This window comes from Trichosurus vulpecula, chromosome 8, assembly GCF_011100635.1.
Source record: "Trichosurus vulpecula isolate mTriVul1 chromosome 8, mTriVul1.pri, whole genome shotgun sequence".
Lineage (NCBI taxonomy): Eukaryota > Metazoa > Chordata > Mammalia > Diprotodontia > Phalangeridae > Trichosurus > Trichosurus vulpecula.
Window position 1 is genome coordinate 30,758,600 of NC_050580.1, and position 17,436 is coordinate 30,776,035.

Below are 17,436 nucleotides of genomic sequence, written 5' to 3' on the forward strand. Positions count from 1 at the left end.
ATCTATCTTAGCCTACAGGGAAGTTGGAAGGGAGAGGGATAAGTGAAAGGAGGAACTGATAGAAAGGAGGGAAGATTGGGGGATGTAGTGGTAAGAAACAAAACACTTTTGAGGAAGGAAAGACTAAAAGGAGAGAGAGAGGGATAAATAGGGGAAGAAAGAAGGATGTAGGGAAATATGCAGTTAGTAATCATAACTGTGAATGTGAATGGGATGAACTCACCCATAAAACAGAAGCAGATAACAGAGTAGATTACGTGGATAATAAAGTGGATTACATGATTTAGATACAAAGGGTGGTACCATAAGCAAATTAAGGAAGCATGGAATACTTCACCTTTCAGATCTATGGATAAGGGAAGAATTTATGACTAAACAAGAAACAGAGAGCGCTATGGGATGTAAAATGGATAATTTTTGACTATGTTGAATTAAAACAGTTTTACACAAACAAAACCAATACAGCCAAGAATAGAAGGCAAGCCAAAAATGGGGGGGGGGGGATTTTTTAAAGCAAGTTTCTCTGATAAGAGCCTCTTTTTTCAACTATATAGAGAACTGAATCAATTTTATAAGAATACAAGTCCTTCCAGGGCAGCTAGATGGTGCAGTGGATAGAGTACTGGCCCCAGAGTCAGGAGGGCCTGAGTTCAAATCTGGCCTCAGATACTTACTATTGTGTGACCCTGGGCAAATCACTTAACCTTGATTGCCTCAAAAAAAAAAGAATACAAGTGATTCCCCAATTGATAAATGGTCAAAGGACATGAACAGTTTTCAGATGAAGAAATCAAAGCTATCTATAGTCATATGAAAAAATGCTTTAAATAACTAGTGATCAGAGAAATCCAAATTAAAACAACTCTGAGATACTACCTCACACCTATAAGATTGGCTAATATGACAGAAAAAAAGTGTTGAATGTTGGAGAGGATGTAGAAAATTTGGGACACACACTGTTGTTGGAGTTGTGAACTGATCCAATGATTCTGGAGAGCAATTTGGAACTATGCCCAAAGGGCTATAAAATCATGCATATTTTTGACCCACCAATACCACTACTAGGTCTGTATCCCAAAAAGGAAAAGGACCTATATGTACAAAAATACTTATAGCAGAATTGTTGTGTTCTTTTTTGTTGTGGCAAAGAATTGGAAATTGAGGAGATTTCCATCAATCGGGGAATGGCTGAATGTGGTATATGGTTGTGGTGGATTACTATTGTGCTATAAAAAATGATGAGCAGGATGCTTTCAGGAAAACCTGGAAGACTTACATGAGCTGATGCAAAGTAAGGAGAGCAGAACCAGGAGAACATTGTGCACAGTAAGCACAGTATTGTGCAATGATCAGCTTTGAATGACTTAGCTCTTCTCAGCAATACAATGATCTAAGACAATTCCAAAGTACTTATGATGAAAATTGTTATCCACCTAAAGAGAAAGAACTGATAGAGTTTCAATGCAGATCAAAGCATTTGTTTACTTTATTTTTCTTAGGGTTTTTTTTGGTCTGTGTTTTTGTTCACAACACAACCAATATGAAAATATGTTTTGCATGATTACACATGTATAACCTATATCAAATCGCTTGCCTTCTCAATGAGGGTGGAGGCAGGGAGGGAAAGAATTTGGAAGTCAAAATTTAAAAAAAGACAAATGTAAAAATACTGTTTTATACCTAATTGAAACAAATACTTAAAAAAAAGAAAGTGAAAAAATAATACTTCATAACCGACTAAGCAGAGTGCCTATTGACCTTTCATGGAATCACAGAATTTGAGAGTTAGAAGGGATCTCAGCAGCCATTTAGTCCAACTCCTAATCGAAAGGAACCCCTACATCATAACATACTCTAAAAGTGGTCATGCAACCTCTGCTTGAGGATTTCAAGGAGAAGGAACCCAGCATTCCAATTTTTTTCATTAATTTCTAAGACCACTTCTTAATAGCAAAGTTAAACAGTAAGAAGAGCACCAGCTACAGAATCAGAGGCCCTGGGCTTAAATCCTACCCCTAATGCTCCATCTCTGTGTCACTGTGGACAAGTCTCTAAATTGTCTCAAACCTCAGTTTCCCCTCCTGTAAAATGAAGGGGTTAGAGTAGATGGCCTCTGAGACAACTTCTTGCTCTAGACCTGTGGTCCTCTGACATGTCCAGAGATAAGAGATTCTTCCATATAGCCATCCTAATGAGTGTTAGTCATGAATCCTTTTGCCTTCAAAATTTCCACCTCACATATGACCCTGAACTTCCAAGCTACTCCCTAACAGAAAGTCTCAACAGAGAATAATACAAAGAAGGAGGCAGGAAAAATGGAAGCTAGGGAACAAAACCGAAGAAGCCTAAGTAAATCCAGTCCTACTCCATCAAAACAACTTCTCAATCAGGGCACCTGACAACAATCTCCATCTGAAGGACACAAAAGAGAAAAAAGGAACTAGTGTCATTCCCCAGAAAAGGGACAAAGGGAAAGATAATGAAAGCTATTGAGAATCTTACAAGTAATTTGAGGGGATTGAATGAGAGGGAATAAAGACCAATCTAAAGAAAATACAGGAAAGCAAAGACATTGGTAGACAAAGAGTGAGTGGAGGAAGCCAAGGATACAACATAAGTGAATAAACTAGAAGCAATTTGGAGAGGAAAAGAAGTGATAATAAAAACATTAATTAAAGTAGAGAGTGAGGGATGGACGAGAGGAGGAAGGGAGAAGAACAAGGAAGTTATCAGACTTTGAAAAGCCTGTCTCTCTGTTTCTAGGGAGGACAGAAATCAGAATCTAGAGAAGATAGAGGTAAAAACATGATCATCAACCAAAGCAAAGCAAGAACTTTTTTACAGGAAGCTATGATACAGAGAACTCTCAATGAGGAAACTCCCTCAACCAATGCAGACCAGAAATTGCATAAAACAGCCTTGATACTCAGTAGCAACATGACCCTAGGACAGATCACCTAACCTCTTGTACCTCAGTTTCCTTATTTTTAAAATTAAGAGAGTTGGATAAGACTACCTAAGGTCTCTTTTAGTCCCAGAAGCCTAGATCTTACCTCACAGGGGCTTCGTGAGTTAAGTTTACCAAATAAAGATGGGCTGCTTACTAGCATGAGAGTGAAATTCCAACGTGTGATGTAGTTATTCAGAGAAGCTAAGACACAGAGATGTATTTTTTTCAGTGTAACTCTATAGGAATACACCCACTTTTTCTCTGCCTTGCCAAACTTGGATTTTAAAAGTGATAAAGTACAGATGCATATAGTTACAATAATAAAAATGTAATTGCTAGAAAAAAATTGTGTCCGATCCATTGGAGGAATTTATTACCAATGGATGCAATGGTGTAAGTTATCACATAGGGAAAATGGGATTCGATGATTGAAATATATCAGAAGCTGGGCACCCATGCAAATGACCTGATGATTTACCTATGTACCAGGGTGGGGGAGAAATAGATTAAAGATAAATCAAGGCTTGTGGTGAATGGAAAGAAGATTTACGAGCAAATGAATTTAGGAGTCAGAGAGTGGCATATTCAGACATATTACCAATTACTCTGAAGATTAAAATGTAATTTTGACTTTGAGTCATACATCGAGGTGATAAGTAACCTCTCCAGAGGAAATCTAAGGGATCAAATGTAATGTGAGACCTTGGTAACCCCCACAAAGAGTAAGTTGGAAGATTAATGATGGGGAAAGCTATGAATTTTCAAAGAAACAGAGATGTGTGCTTGATAATAATTTTATCTGAAGGCAATATTAAATTTAAGTTGTTGTGGTTCTTAATCTCATCAGTAATAAAAATGGTGACTATTATTTAATTCAACAACAAGAATTCATTAAATAACTACTGTGTGCCTGGTGATTTGTTAGGCACTCGGGATACAAAGACAAAAATTAAACAGCCTTTGCCCTCAAGGAGATTATCAGGGCAGACAGCATGTATACATGTAAGTGAAAAGTTAAAGTGGCATAGTGGATAGGACACAAGACTTGGAGTCCTCAGACACTAGCTGTATGACCCTGGGCAAGTCACTGAACCTCTCTGTGCCTCCATTCCCTCATCTACAAAATGAGGAAGTTGGACTCGTTGCCTTCTAAGGATTTTAAATCTATTCTCTATATTCTTATATATGCACTTGTCTTCCCCCATTAGAATGTCGACTCCTTGGCAATAGGGACTGTTGATTGACCCATGAAGTACCTACATCTCAATCAATAAGCTTTTACTAAAGCACCTACTACCTACCAGGCACTGTGCTAGGTGCTCAAGATATAGAAACAACCACAGAGTAGTCTCTGTCCCACAAGAGGTTATATTCCATGGAAATACTACATATAGTCATTGATCCATAGAACTCATTCCCATTCCAATATTCCATTTAAGGCAAAACTAACATCTGAACACATTTGAGATGGTAATATCACCAGAAAGTGGCTTATGAATCACTTGAGAGGGCAGTAATAAGGGAATCTTTTCAACACAGGCTCTGGCATTACCCAACAATGCCCTGGCATTGCCAATCTTGTGTTTCCAATGTGATGAAAGTCATTGTGCCGGTACTCATATGTGACCTAAAAGAGAGTTGTAAAAAATCATGGTGCCAAACCCACGAGTCAAGTGATATTAAAATAATAAACTCTGGATTGCAAAACTTGTTCATTTATACAAGGGAAGACCTCATAGGAACTCGATCAACAAGAGATGTCCAAATTTGTTTGCTCAACTAAAATTTTGGATTTAATAAATGTTGTTATACACAATGGGGTTCAAAAAATGTTTATGATTTGTCTTTGATTTGAAAGTTGCCTCATTGAGTAAGCTACTATCTGTGACCCGGAGTCAACTGACCTGGAAGTCAATTTTATCTCAGTGGGATTTAGTAGTGATGTTTCCCATCAGACCTTGTTGAAAATTGTCATTGCTTCCATCCTGACATAATCACAAAAGGCTTTCATTTCGATGGCTGCTTTTGCTCTGTGATTACTTATTTCACTGATATGTCTCAGCCCCACGTTCCCTTCAAGTTCCCTTCAAGTCTACAAGCACTTATTGGGCACCTACTATGTGCCAAGCACTGGATGAAGCACCGGGGATGCAAAGAAAGGTAAAAGGCATTCCCTGCTCTCAAGGAGTTCACAGTCTAACAGTGGAGATAACATGTAAAAAACTATGTACAAACAAGATACACACAGGTTAATCAGAGAAAAATCAACAGATGGAAGGCACTAGCATTCAAAGGGAGCAGGAAAGGCTTCTAGCAGAGGATGGGATTTTAGCTGAGACCTGAAGGAAATTAGGAGGCAGAGATCAGGAGGAAAAGCTCCAGGCTTGGGTGACAGTAAGTAAAAATGTCTGGAACCCTGAGATGGAACATCTAATGTGATAAACAGCAAGGTCAGGGCTACTGGATTACAGAGTAAATGGAAAGGTAGAAGGAATAAGAAATCTTTTCAAGGCTTTTATTGAAAAAATGCTAACCAGGTTCTAAAGTGATACCCTCAGTTAGTGGGCAGTTACTTCTAAATTATCATCAATAAATCAATCAAAAATGTATTAAGCACCTACTATGTGTTGGCACAATCGTAGGTTCTAAGAAATGTAAATACAAAAGTGAGACTGATTGGCCCTACTATCAAGAGTCTTACATTCTACCAAGGGGGTAGGGCCAAAAATAACACATTCACAGATAAATTAATACAAAATGTATTTTAAATAAAAATATAATGATTTGTGTGAGGCATCCCCAAAGGTGGCCCCTGAGCTGGTCCAAGGAATCTAGGGATTCTAAGAGGCAGAGTTAAATAGGGAGAGCATTCTAGACATAAGGAAAAGCCAGTTCAAAGGCAAAGTGGCTAGAGATAAAACATTGAATGGGGGGGGGGGGAATGGTAAGCAAGACAAACCTCTACAAATTGTATTAAAGACACAATTATCTCTATACCATGTCAAAGAAAATGAGATGACCTTAAACTAAAGTGTCTTCTAATTCTAAAATCTTGTGGATCTATGCAAATGAATAGCAGTCGATACCAATAATCTTCTGTCTTCCCTAACAACAGCCAGACGATGTTTCATTCAAGTGTCCGTGCTGTCTGGGAGTCAAGGAAGGGAATAGTGGGTATGATCAGGTACTGTGCTGGATCACAACAGTATAATATGGCAGCAGGTTGACATGGCATTACCAAGGTGGAGAGGGTGTAACATGCCCAGGGTCACACAAAATTCTCTCTCACCAGTCTGATGCTCATTGTCACAAAAACCTCCACAATTTAGCTCAACTACTCCAAGAAACTCAACCCACTTTTCCTATACATGTTCCCCCTCCCTCCATAGGCCAACTTTCTTAATTATTTAGAACAGCTATTTTTAAAATTGTTAGCCGAAGGCTAGGGAAGCCAAGCCAGGGCAGGGCTGCAGCCTGCCCAGAACTCTTTAGACTTGCATATAATAATAATAGTAATAATTAAAAAGTTTATAGTGCTTTCACGTTTGCAAAGTAATTTATGTGTGTTGTAGCATTTGATCTTCACCATGACCCTGTGGAGTAGGTGTTATCCCCATTTTAAGGGTGAGGAAACTGAGGTTAAGTGATTTGTCCAGGGCCATACCTTTAAAGTATCTGAGGAAAGGTTTGAACTCAGGTCTTTAGATTCCATTCATTATGCCACTTACCTGATACACAGCTGACTAATTTTAAAAAGTACCAGTCTGATTTGACTTAAGGTAGAAGCAATATGGTATGGGGGAACAGGAGCTGACGTAGGAGTCAAAGATATGGGTTTGAATCCTGCTCCTGACACTGATTAGCTGTATGACACTGGCCAAGTCCTAAGCTCTCTGAGGCTGCTTCCTCACCTGTAAAATGGGCATAATAATCCTCACAGAGCTGCTGTGGGGCTTAAATGAGGTGAAGGAGAAGAAATATTTTGTAAACCTTAAAGTACTGTGTAAATATCAGTTATTGTCGCTAATGTGCAAAAAGGAATTTTTTTCCTAAAAATATTGCAAACTAGATTTATTGCACCTGAGTTACCATAGCATTTTATGAGACAAATAAGATTCTTTTTTTTCTTTCTGGAGGGGGGAAGGCAAAGCAATTGGGGTTAAGTGACTTGCCCAAGGTCACCCAGGTAGTGTCAAGTGTCTGAGGCCAGATTTGAACTCAGGTCCTCCTGAGTCCAGGGTTGGTGCTCTATTCACTGAACCACCTAGCAACCACAAATAAGATTCGTAAAAGTAATAGTAGGAGGAGGAGGAAGAGTTAGGGTTGTAGCAGCAGCAGCAACAGTAAAATTTATATAGTGCTTTAAGGTTTTCAAGTTTGTTTTAAAAATATTGTCTCGGGTCACCACCACAACTCTGGAAGGTAGGCTAAATTATTGTCCTTATTTTATAAATGAGAAAACTGAGGCAGGCAGAAGTTAAGTGACCTTTCCAAGGTCACATAGCTAATAAGTGTCTGAGGCTGGATTTGGACTCAGGTCTTCCTGACACTAGCTACAGAGCTCTAACCATTTTGCTGACTAGATGTATGACTGCAGGAACTGCTCGTAGCAGCCATTTCCAGAGCACAAGTGACATTGTCTCTCTGTATACTGTAGTGGCTGAACCACTGTAGTGGCTGTGGTAAGCTCTGTATGTAGTTAAAGGCTCTTTGCTTTAATGGATCCTCAAGCCCACAATCCCAGGACAGTCTCAAAAAGTATCAGATGCAAACTCCAACTGTAGACATAAACATAAAGAACTGAATGACATCAAAGTCAGTGCAGATGGTTTTCCTTGTCCCAGTGGAGCACAAGCAATCTCTAGATGGTTCTACGAGCTAGAAAGTCTTCAAGTCAAGATTAATCAATGGGTTAAATATACATCCTCTGAGGACCAAACTAGCTAAGTATACAGAGACTCATCACAGTTTGGCTGCAGGCTGATCAATTTTTGGTCATAGCAACTCTTCAAGAGAGCCTGCTAAGTTATAGAAAGGTCATAATCTGTGTGAGTGAGAGGGAGTAACCACACAGACCAAATTACAAATTCTCACTGTGCTAAAGTATTCAATTTTGAATAATCACTTGGAAAAAGTGTTCAGCCTCACTGATAACCGAAGCAATATAAATTTGAACACCTTTGAGGACCTCCTCACACTCATCAAATTGGAAGAAGTAAATTAAAGCACCAACTCAATGCTGGTGGGGTTATGGAGAAACAGGCACACTCTTAATTGCCAGTTGAACTGAAAACTCAGAATCTTTTTGTAAAACAATCTGTCAGCACTTGGTAAATGTTACAAAGATCATCATATTATGTCACCAAATAATTCCGTTGTCAGCACTTGAGTTTACCAAGATCTATGAAGAAAGAATGTTTATCTGTTCAAAGATTTTATTTTATGCCAGATTTATTTATGATTGCAAAAAGAAAAAATAGAAACAACCTTAAAGGCCAACAATAGGTGGAATGGTTAAATGAAATGTGGAACAGTAATGGAGTGACATGTAAAACTAGAATTCACTTAAGATAGATGAGTGGAAAAATATGAAGAAGTATGGAAAGATCTTTATGAAATGATACAAAGCAAAATGATTAGAACCAGAAGAGAGCACATGCTAACTACAAAGTAAGAGGAAAGGTAAATAGAAATGAATGGGCAAATAATACATATGAAGACTGAGTGACTGAAAAGTTATTATATTTTATGCACTACTTACATTTGAGTAACTGTTGAAAAGCAAGTATAACTGGTTGTTGTTGTTACGTGTGTGTGTGTGTGTGTGTGTTGCTATTATTTCCTTAGGTGGGATGAGGGAATTGGGAAGACTCCACTGCTTTGACTATAGCTGGACACTTCCACTTAGAGCTTGTGACTTTGCCATGATCACTCAACCAGTATATATTAGAGGGAGAGCCTAAATCCAGAGCTTTCTAGCCACACTGGCCCTGTAGCCACTGCATCACATTGTTTCTAGTTGATTGGTCACATTTGATATTAAATCTTTTTTTAAAATAACTTTTAAAAAGAGTATCAGAGTTGGTTAGTATTTTGTCAATTAAATGACTTGATTCATATACTAAATAATAAACTTCCCTGTCAACTCTGCAGCTCCAGGAAGATGTCTGTAGTTCCAGGAATATCTATTATCTACCACTCAAAAGTCTGTGCTTGCATCTCATCCCTCTCAAACTCCCTCTCACTCCCTCTCCCTCTATCTCTGCCTCTCTGTCTATCTCTCTCTCTCGATCTCTCTCTCTCTCTTCCCCCCCCCATCTCTCTGTGTATGTGTCTCTGTGTGTGTCTCCTTCCCCCCTCCTTTTTCTCTCTCTTTCTTTCTCCTTCCTTTCTCTCCCCATTTCTTCCTTTCTCTCTCTCCCTGTCTTTCTATCTCATCTCTATGAACCCAAAGAAGTTTCCTTCCTATTTAGGCAGGTATGACATGGCATCTGAGGCTCAGTAGTATCTCAATTGGAAATCATGCCTTCCCCATAGCCTCTATGTAGCACAAGATTCCATAGGCTTAAAAACCACCTCAAGCATGAGGCAAGAGTGAGATTGCGTATATTTATATATGATCATAGCCTTCCTATGCAGTGATGGCATAAATTACCCATCATGAGCAGGTCACATTCTTTGGAGCTTGAGTGGATTTTCCTTTACAGTGAATAGATTTCTGAGTAACAATATTGTTAGTCAATACTCAATAAATTCAATTGATTTACTCCTTCTGATGGTAAAAACTGAATCTACACATTTTATTGTGGGACTCAAGAAAAATCATGCCTGTAAAGTTCTTTGGAAACATTAAAAGTCTATAGAAATGTCAGTGATTATTAACATCACCCTCTTTATCTAATTTATAGGGGCTGCCATTTTGAAAGTTGTCACAAGGACAACATCAGCAATTTTCAATGGAAAGTGTAAGTATGCCATGTCCAATAACACAGTACTGAAGATGTGTTTAACAAGTATAATGTATCCACATCTGTGAAAAAATGAAAATGCATAGTTATTGGCTTCCCATTATACAAAATTTTGACATACAGCATAGGCAATATGAAGAGTTTTATGGATTCTGCACTTCTACAAAAGAGCTTATCATAAGGTGCTTTGAAATCAGAGTTCCTGATGTATATAATAATGATGTATTATATGTCATTAACATGCTGTAGTGAAAAGAAACCTAGATTTGGAGTCATAAATCCCAGATTTGAATTCTATTCCCCCTCTTACTAACTATGTAATCATGAGCCATTTCTGAACCTTGGTTTTCTCACCTGTAATCAAGGTGTTGGACATTAAGGTCACTTCCAGCTCTAAATCTATGGTGTAATTATCCCCTTTGAGTGAATTCATTGAAAGAATATAGGAAGACTTAATGTTCCAGTATTATGATCCAATTTTTAAGAATTCTACTTAAATATATGATCTGCAAAGGAAGTAAAATAGTAATATAGCAAGAATAAGAAAGAGTCATAATTCCAAGAATTCCAGGTAGGTTCAACGGATATGGAGGGTGGGGGGTTGGAGCAGGAAATGCAAGGGGTAGAAGCTAGGGCCACTCCTGTATTATGGCTGAGATATACTGGACACAGAAGCTGTGGGTGTTCAGGAGATCAAGGAACTGGGAAGCCAAGGTGTTCAAAGGTAGTTGGAGTGGATAAGACTGTAAGCCAGGTTCCAAACTTATTCAGGAGGACAGCGAGCCATTTAGAGGGCTTTAGATCACAGCAAAAAGGATCTAGATGAGATGGAATTCACTGTAAAGGTAGCTACTGAGCAATAGCAACAGAAGGTGGGTCTGAGAGCACATAAGGAGCAAGGAGTATGAGAATTTCTCCTTCTGGCCTTATGTGCCATGAGGTGTGAGAGAAGGAGAAGTTAGCCTTGCAGATAGTCACAAGAGGCGGTGTCTTTGAGAGAGAGCTGTTGTTGCTGCTTGTCCTTCATTCTCAAAAAGGACTGCAACATCAGGAAGGTGATGCCATGACTTGAAAATGAATGAGATTTAAGAGAGGGAGGACTGTGCAGATTCACCAAGCTCACTGATTCAGAGAACACCAGGCAATGCAAGAAGTGTGAGAGAAAGGGGTCTGACACCATTGATTTAGAGGCGGAAGGAAATTTCTAGAGTGGCATTGGGTGCAACCCCTTCATTTTACACATTGGGAAACTGAGACTCAGAGATTGGAAATGACTTGAAAGGAACTGATCCAGGATTCAAACTCAGGTTGTCTCATCTAAATCCAGCGATCTTTTCTCAGCACAATAGCAGAGCTGTCCAGAGGAAAGTAGAAATGAGAGCTGAAGAAAATGGCCATTGGATAGAGATCTAGTGTTGAATTTATAGCCCTATTAGGTCTAGGGGGAAGGCAGGGAATGTCTTGAGCAGGATGGTAAAGGGTCTCAAGCTCATGTCATATGATGATCTGTTAAAACAACTGGAGATGTTTAGCCTGGAGAAGACCTGGGGTGGGAGTTGGGGAAGGGCATGGTAGTTATCTTCTAGTATATAAAGGGTGGTCATGTGGAATAGACTTTATACTTGTTCCATTTGGCCACAGAGGGTAGAACCAGCAGAAATGGCAGTGGGGAGGTGGGGTGAAGGGGAGTTGCAAAGAGGCAAATTTAATCTTTTTAAGTCTTCCTAACATTAGAACTGTCCAAAAGTGGAATGAACTGCCTCAAGAGGGGGTGAGTTCTCTCTCCTTGGAAGTTTTCAAGCAGAGATTGGATGACCACCTATTGGGTAAATCATAGTGAGCATTCTATTCTGGTATGGATTAGACTAGATGACTGCTGAGTTCCCTTCCCTTCTGTGATTCTGTGACTCCCTGGTAGACTCTAGTGACAGAAGGGAGGCACCCTGAAGGCTAGGAAGAACTTGCTGTTCATAAGTGGGGCTAGAGTAATCCTTCCCCAGGGAAGCTTTGTGATTCCATGGGAGGAATCCCCCAAGCCACATGACCTCACAGGCCAGGACTCCAGTGGTTCTGTTATGAATCCAGTTCTGATCACAAAAATACATGGACCATCCATGTGCTTCACTGAGAGGTTCCCATAAAATGGCACATGTGGAACCTCTGTAGAATACTGGTGGAAGGACATGGATGAGAGGTGCATAGGAAAAGAAAGCAAATTTGTTTGGCTTTCTGAATTTTAGCAGGACCTACCCACACAGATGAGATCACAGACCCATTAAAGTACTGATACAAATATTTTCAAATAAAATGGCATTCCTTAGAATATAATATAATCTCAAAGGTAAAGGATGATTTCAGATGGTGTATGCACATATGTAAATAAGTAAACATATTTTCTCATTCTGTCACCCATTCTAGCCCACTTCTCTTTTCATTTCCTAGGTGTGAGCATGCCTTGTGATTCTATGCTCTTCCTACCTGGATTATGAGAGGTTCTAAAAGCTTCTCCACTGTATGTGTCTGGATCTGGAGGTCCTGAGGATTCATTTTCAGTTGGATCGGTGTCTCAGCTGACATGCTGCCTGTGCATAAGGACAAAAATAGACACACACAATTATAAGTGAGTCAGAATAATTTCTGGAGGACAGGGCCAAGCTTAGCCAGAATCATAGAGATGATCAAGTTTCTCCGTAGCGCCCCTTTCCCATTAGCCCCACCCTCTCAACTCAATTCAACCCAACTCAACAAATGTGTATTATGTACCTGCTAATAGAAAGAAGAGGCAGAGCATTCCACGACTTTAGCCCCACCCCAAGTTATTTTAGGCACAAGCGGGAGTGTGTTGGTAAACGGTAAAAACAACCAGTTCCCTGGGAAGGGAAATGTACGTGCAACATACTGAGTTGAATCTACATTAACATTTTCTCCATCACTTTCCAAAGTCTAGACAATCAATAAAGCAATAAATCAAGCCCTGATTTGTAATAATTGTGTATTTCAAAGGTATAAATGCTCAAACTGAAAATTTAACAATCAGCTCTCAGTGCCAGTTAGGGCTAGCTCCAGTAATACCCTGGACAAGGGGAAGCATTCATTTTCTCTAACATGTAAACTTTTATATCTTCGGTTCCATTAAGTTCATGAATCATCCATGTGGGGACTCCCTCCAAAGGTACAGATCACAGCCCTTCCATGCCTTGTCTAAGTCCTCCTGGAAATCTACCATAGGAATTCCACTCTCCATGCTGAGAACCTTCTTCAAGATCTCTTCACAGTACAATAATACTACCAGAACATAGGACCTCTCCGTGGGCTATCTCTTACTCTGCCTACAAGATGGCAGACTCTCCTCCTTTTGTGACCATCTACCACTTTGGTACCTTTCACACCATGCTTGTAAGCAGCCCTTTATAACTGATACACTGCAGCCTCTTTAAGCTGTCAGTCAGTCTATATGCATTTATTGAGTACTTATTATTGTGTGCCAGGCATTGTACTGGGGATACAAAGAAAGTCAAAAGCATGGTGAGCACCCTCAAGAAGCTCACATTCTAATGAGAGACAGCATGTAAAAAAAACTGTACATATAAGATATATAGTTTAAGAGGAAACTAACCTCATAAGGAACTTACCTGGCTGGGGGGTGGGAGGCAGGGAGGCCAGAAAAGGCCTCTTGCCACAAATTACTCTCCTTTAATTCAGAGATTATGGTAGGGACCTGGCTACACCATTAAAAAACATACATAATGCATGTTATTCATTTTGTAAATGGTATCAAAAACCAGATACTAGTCACACTTAGTAATTGATAATATATAATGTGCAAATATGTGTATGTATTTGTATATACATATTTATGATTTCCCAACGTCCCCTCCCAAGCCTATCTGACCCTGGTCAGATGATATCTGGAGGAGCCAGTCAGTTTCAGGTGCTACATTTTTTAAAATATGTTACTAAGCTAGAGTATGTTCAAAGGAGAACAACCAAGGAGATGAAGAGGCTCGGGTTCATGTCTCATGAAGATCTGCTGAAGGATTGGGGGTGTTTCTCTTAGAGAAGCGGAGACTTAGCAGGGGAGTTGATGGCTCACTTGTAGTATCTGAAAGGAGCTATCAGGTCACAGGAAAGCAGAATTAGACTTGTCCTGTTTGGTAACAAAGCAGAAGGTGTCACTGGAGGTGAATCTTGAAGGAAGCCAGTGATTCTAAGAGGCAGAGGAAGTGAGGAGAAAGGAGCATTCCGGGCATGAGGGACAGCCAGTAGAAAGGCCTAGAGATGAGAGATGGACTAGCATTGTGAGTGAGGAGTAGCAAGCAGATCCATATTATAATATCCCTGTTATGAGTCAGTCACTGGTCTGGGTTCTGTAAATGGACAAAATGCATGCTCTGAGAGGGGGGGCCAGTCGGTCATGTGGAGAGAGCAGGCGATAGTAGATGGACCGTACAAGTGCAGCATTTCAGAATGCTCAAATATCCACAGTGAAACCTTCAGAGCAGTAGGTAGACCCTCTGCAGAGTATTTGTAGACCAGGGCTCGCAAAAGGATCATATAAAATAAGAAGGCACAAGTGATACCCCAAATCCCTCTCAGGGCTAGTTTCCTATGGTGTAACAAAATCCAGTTATATTCCACATTGAGGCATTAAGGCCTCCTCCTTCTCCCATAGTTCATCCTCCTTTTCCTTTCCTCTCTCCCATCCCTGTTAGTCTATAAGCTTCTTGAGAACAGGGACTAGTTTTGCCTTTCTTTCTATCCCCACAACTTACCACAGTAGCTGGCACATAGTAGGTGCTTAATAAAAGTTTGTCAAGTTGCCCATAATCACATAGCTAGTAAGTGTCAGAGGTGGAATTTGAACCCATCTCTTTCTGACTCCAATTCCAACATTCTATCTATTTTGTCATGCTGTCTCTCGTAAGATTCTTTTGGTTTTGGAGCTTGTTATATATCAATAAATGACTGGTATTTTTTAAGTTATCAATAAACATGTAATTAGGGGGAGATAAAATATATTTTTTAAAGTTATCAATAAAATTTTTAAAGTCCAAATTATTATAACTACTATTATTGTTTATAGAGTTAAGACAGCTCCCAGAAACATTTTTGGGATTAACATAATCCTGATGACTCTGTCATTCATCTTTGCTCTTTCCAACCCATTCTCAACTGTACTTCCAACCAAGGTGTAAAGGGGTATGGTCTGTGTTATTGGAGGGTACATATCCTGGATTTTATCAGCAGATATGTACCTTCCAATAACACAGACCATACCCCTTTACACCTTGGATTACCATTTTCAAGACAGACTATAGCAGACAAGTTCACCAACCCCTGGCCAGCTCTTTTGAGACTTAAGCTAGTCTACAGATAGCAGAAATCCGACATTCATCCATACTCAAAGCCTTTCTAGCTTAGTAGCATCACCTGTACTTGTTTCACCTAAGATTGCCTTCAAAAACTCAAGGTCACTTCTACGTCAGACTGAAGTATCAAATGACTTTAGTGAATTCTAAAACCTTTTGGAACCCCCACAGTGACCTTTCTGCTTTGGGTTTGGTGAGGACCAACAACCTGTGTAATAAGATAAGCTCTGGAATTGTAGCCTCAGAATACATCACACACACAATCACACACAGAGAGAACATATATACATACATATATGGGAATGTGTATATATACATATATGTATACATATGTGTGCATTTATATGCACACATAAATGTTTAATATCTACCTTCTAAGTGGTAGATTCTGACAATTAAACTGAGCCAAGGATGCTGGTTCATTTGTCCTGTTATCACAGGGACAGTAAGTGGAAGACATTTTGAAGTTCTATAATAAGATGTCTATAAAGGAAACAGGGTAACACTCTGTCTGAAGAACTCCCAATAGATCCATGCAGACACTTACATCCTAGAGGAACATAGATTTTCAATAAAAGATTTTAAAATAGGTCTGCAAAGCCCATTGATCTCCAGGAATGTGGAAATAAGAAGAGTGGACAATTAAAAGAAAGAAAGCCACTCAGCATTTTTACAGAGATTTTGCCTTCTGAAAATGAAGACTTTCCTGTCAAGAATCAGAGGGTGATTAAAGTCACTATGGCTTCTCCTGGTCCATTAATTCACATCCATTGAAAGGAACTATTTGGAAGTGAAATGTCCCATGGCAAAGACTCCCAAAGAAGAAAGCAGAGATGACCTCAAAGGATCTATGTTCCACAGGATAATTAGACTTTGAATAAACTATGTTTCTCTCTCACATCAAATCCAGTTGAAATCCATTAGAACCATGAGGAATAGGTGTGAAACTGGTTTGAACCAGTTAAAACTAGTTTGGACTGGTCACAAATATATTGAATCCACTGGAACTGGTCATAACTGGTTTATATTAGTGACAACTAGTCTAAACCAATAAAAAAAAACAAAGCTGTCAGATACAGTATGACTATTCAGAAGCAGTTTGGGCCCTAGAACTAATTGGGAGTCAATTTTGTTTGTTTTGTTCAACAGTACTGGTTTCAAATAGACTGCAAATAGCAGAATTTATAAGCTAAATTATATTAAGTTCAACATCTGACAAACACATATACACAGTATAATGAGAAAGGAAACACTGCTTGGAAAAAAAACACTGGCTCAGAAATGAAAGGACCTGGATTCAAATCCAGACTCTGCTATTTATTATTCCCATGACCTTAGACTCATCATTTAACATCTCTAGGACTCAGTTTCTGCATCTAAAAATTGGGAGAAATTGGGTAGAAAATTTCTAAGAATCCTTCCAGCTCTAAACCTATACATTGTAACTGGAATATAGTAGAAAAACTGCATTTGCTTTTGTCCTCAGGTTTGTGCCCTTCCTTGTTGTCTTTTGGATGTATGTTTTTTAAAACTCAAAATCAACCAAAGACCTCTGTAAGGCTACATTGTTTTCCTTAGATGCACTCGATATTATTTCTAATTGGGATTATTAACCACAGAATGTGAGAATTTCTTTTTTTAAGAGCCATCCATCAAGCCACCTTTCTATTGGGTCATATCCTTGTAGTTAGCATTCCCCTGTATTTTTAAAAAAAAATTCTGTTGGTCTAGGTTATACTAAGGTAGAAGGGTGGGAAAAAGTACTCGATTTTGAGTGTGGTGACCTGGGTTCAGATCCAGACTTATTTGTGTTCTTTGGTAAGCCACTTTACCAGCTTCTTCATCCATAAGATGAGGGGGTTATACCAGATAACATCTCAAGTCCCTTTCCGCTCTAAATCTCTATACGATATAAGGTGGGATATAACTAGGATAGGATTATGCCTGGAATTTGTTTTTCATGACTATTTCAAATTCTATAACATCTCTAAGGGTTCGTAATTTCAGCACCACAAATTGGCTCTTATTTTTCAAAATCAAATTCAGAATGGAAGTTCTCCTTTCTGCCTCCATTACACCTTGCAAAATGTGAATTGTTGCCAAAGGAAACCACAAAATGATCCAATACTGTAGTCTGACACAATGAGAC

General features: G+C 39.2%; 1 protein-coding gene across 3 annotated transcripts in view; it reads right to left on the reverse strand.

The window, feature by feature from the left end:
• CTNNA3 (catenin alpha 3) overlaps positions 1 to 17,436 on the reverse strand; it is a 1,949,360-nt gene that overhangs the window by 1,888,800 nt on the left and 43,124 nt on the right. For all 3 annotated transcript variants that reach the window (XM_036734544.1, XM_036734545.1, XM_036734546.1), the window contains exon 2: positions 12,397 to 12,500. In XM_036734544.1, coding sequence (XP_036590439.1) covers positions 12,397 to 12,495 — 99 coding nt within the window. In that variant the 5' untranslated portion in view covers positions 12,496 to 12,500. The remainder of the gene's footprint in view (positions 1 to 12,396; positions 12,501 to 17,436) is intronic.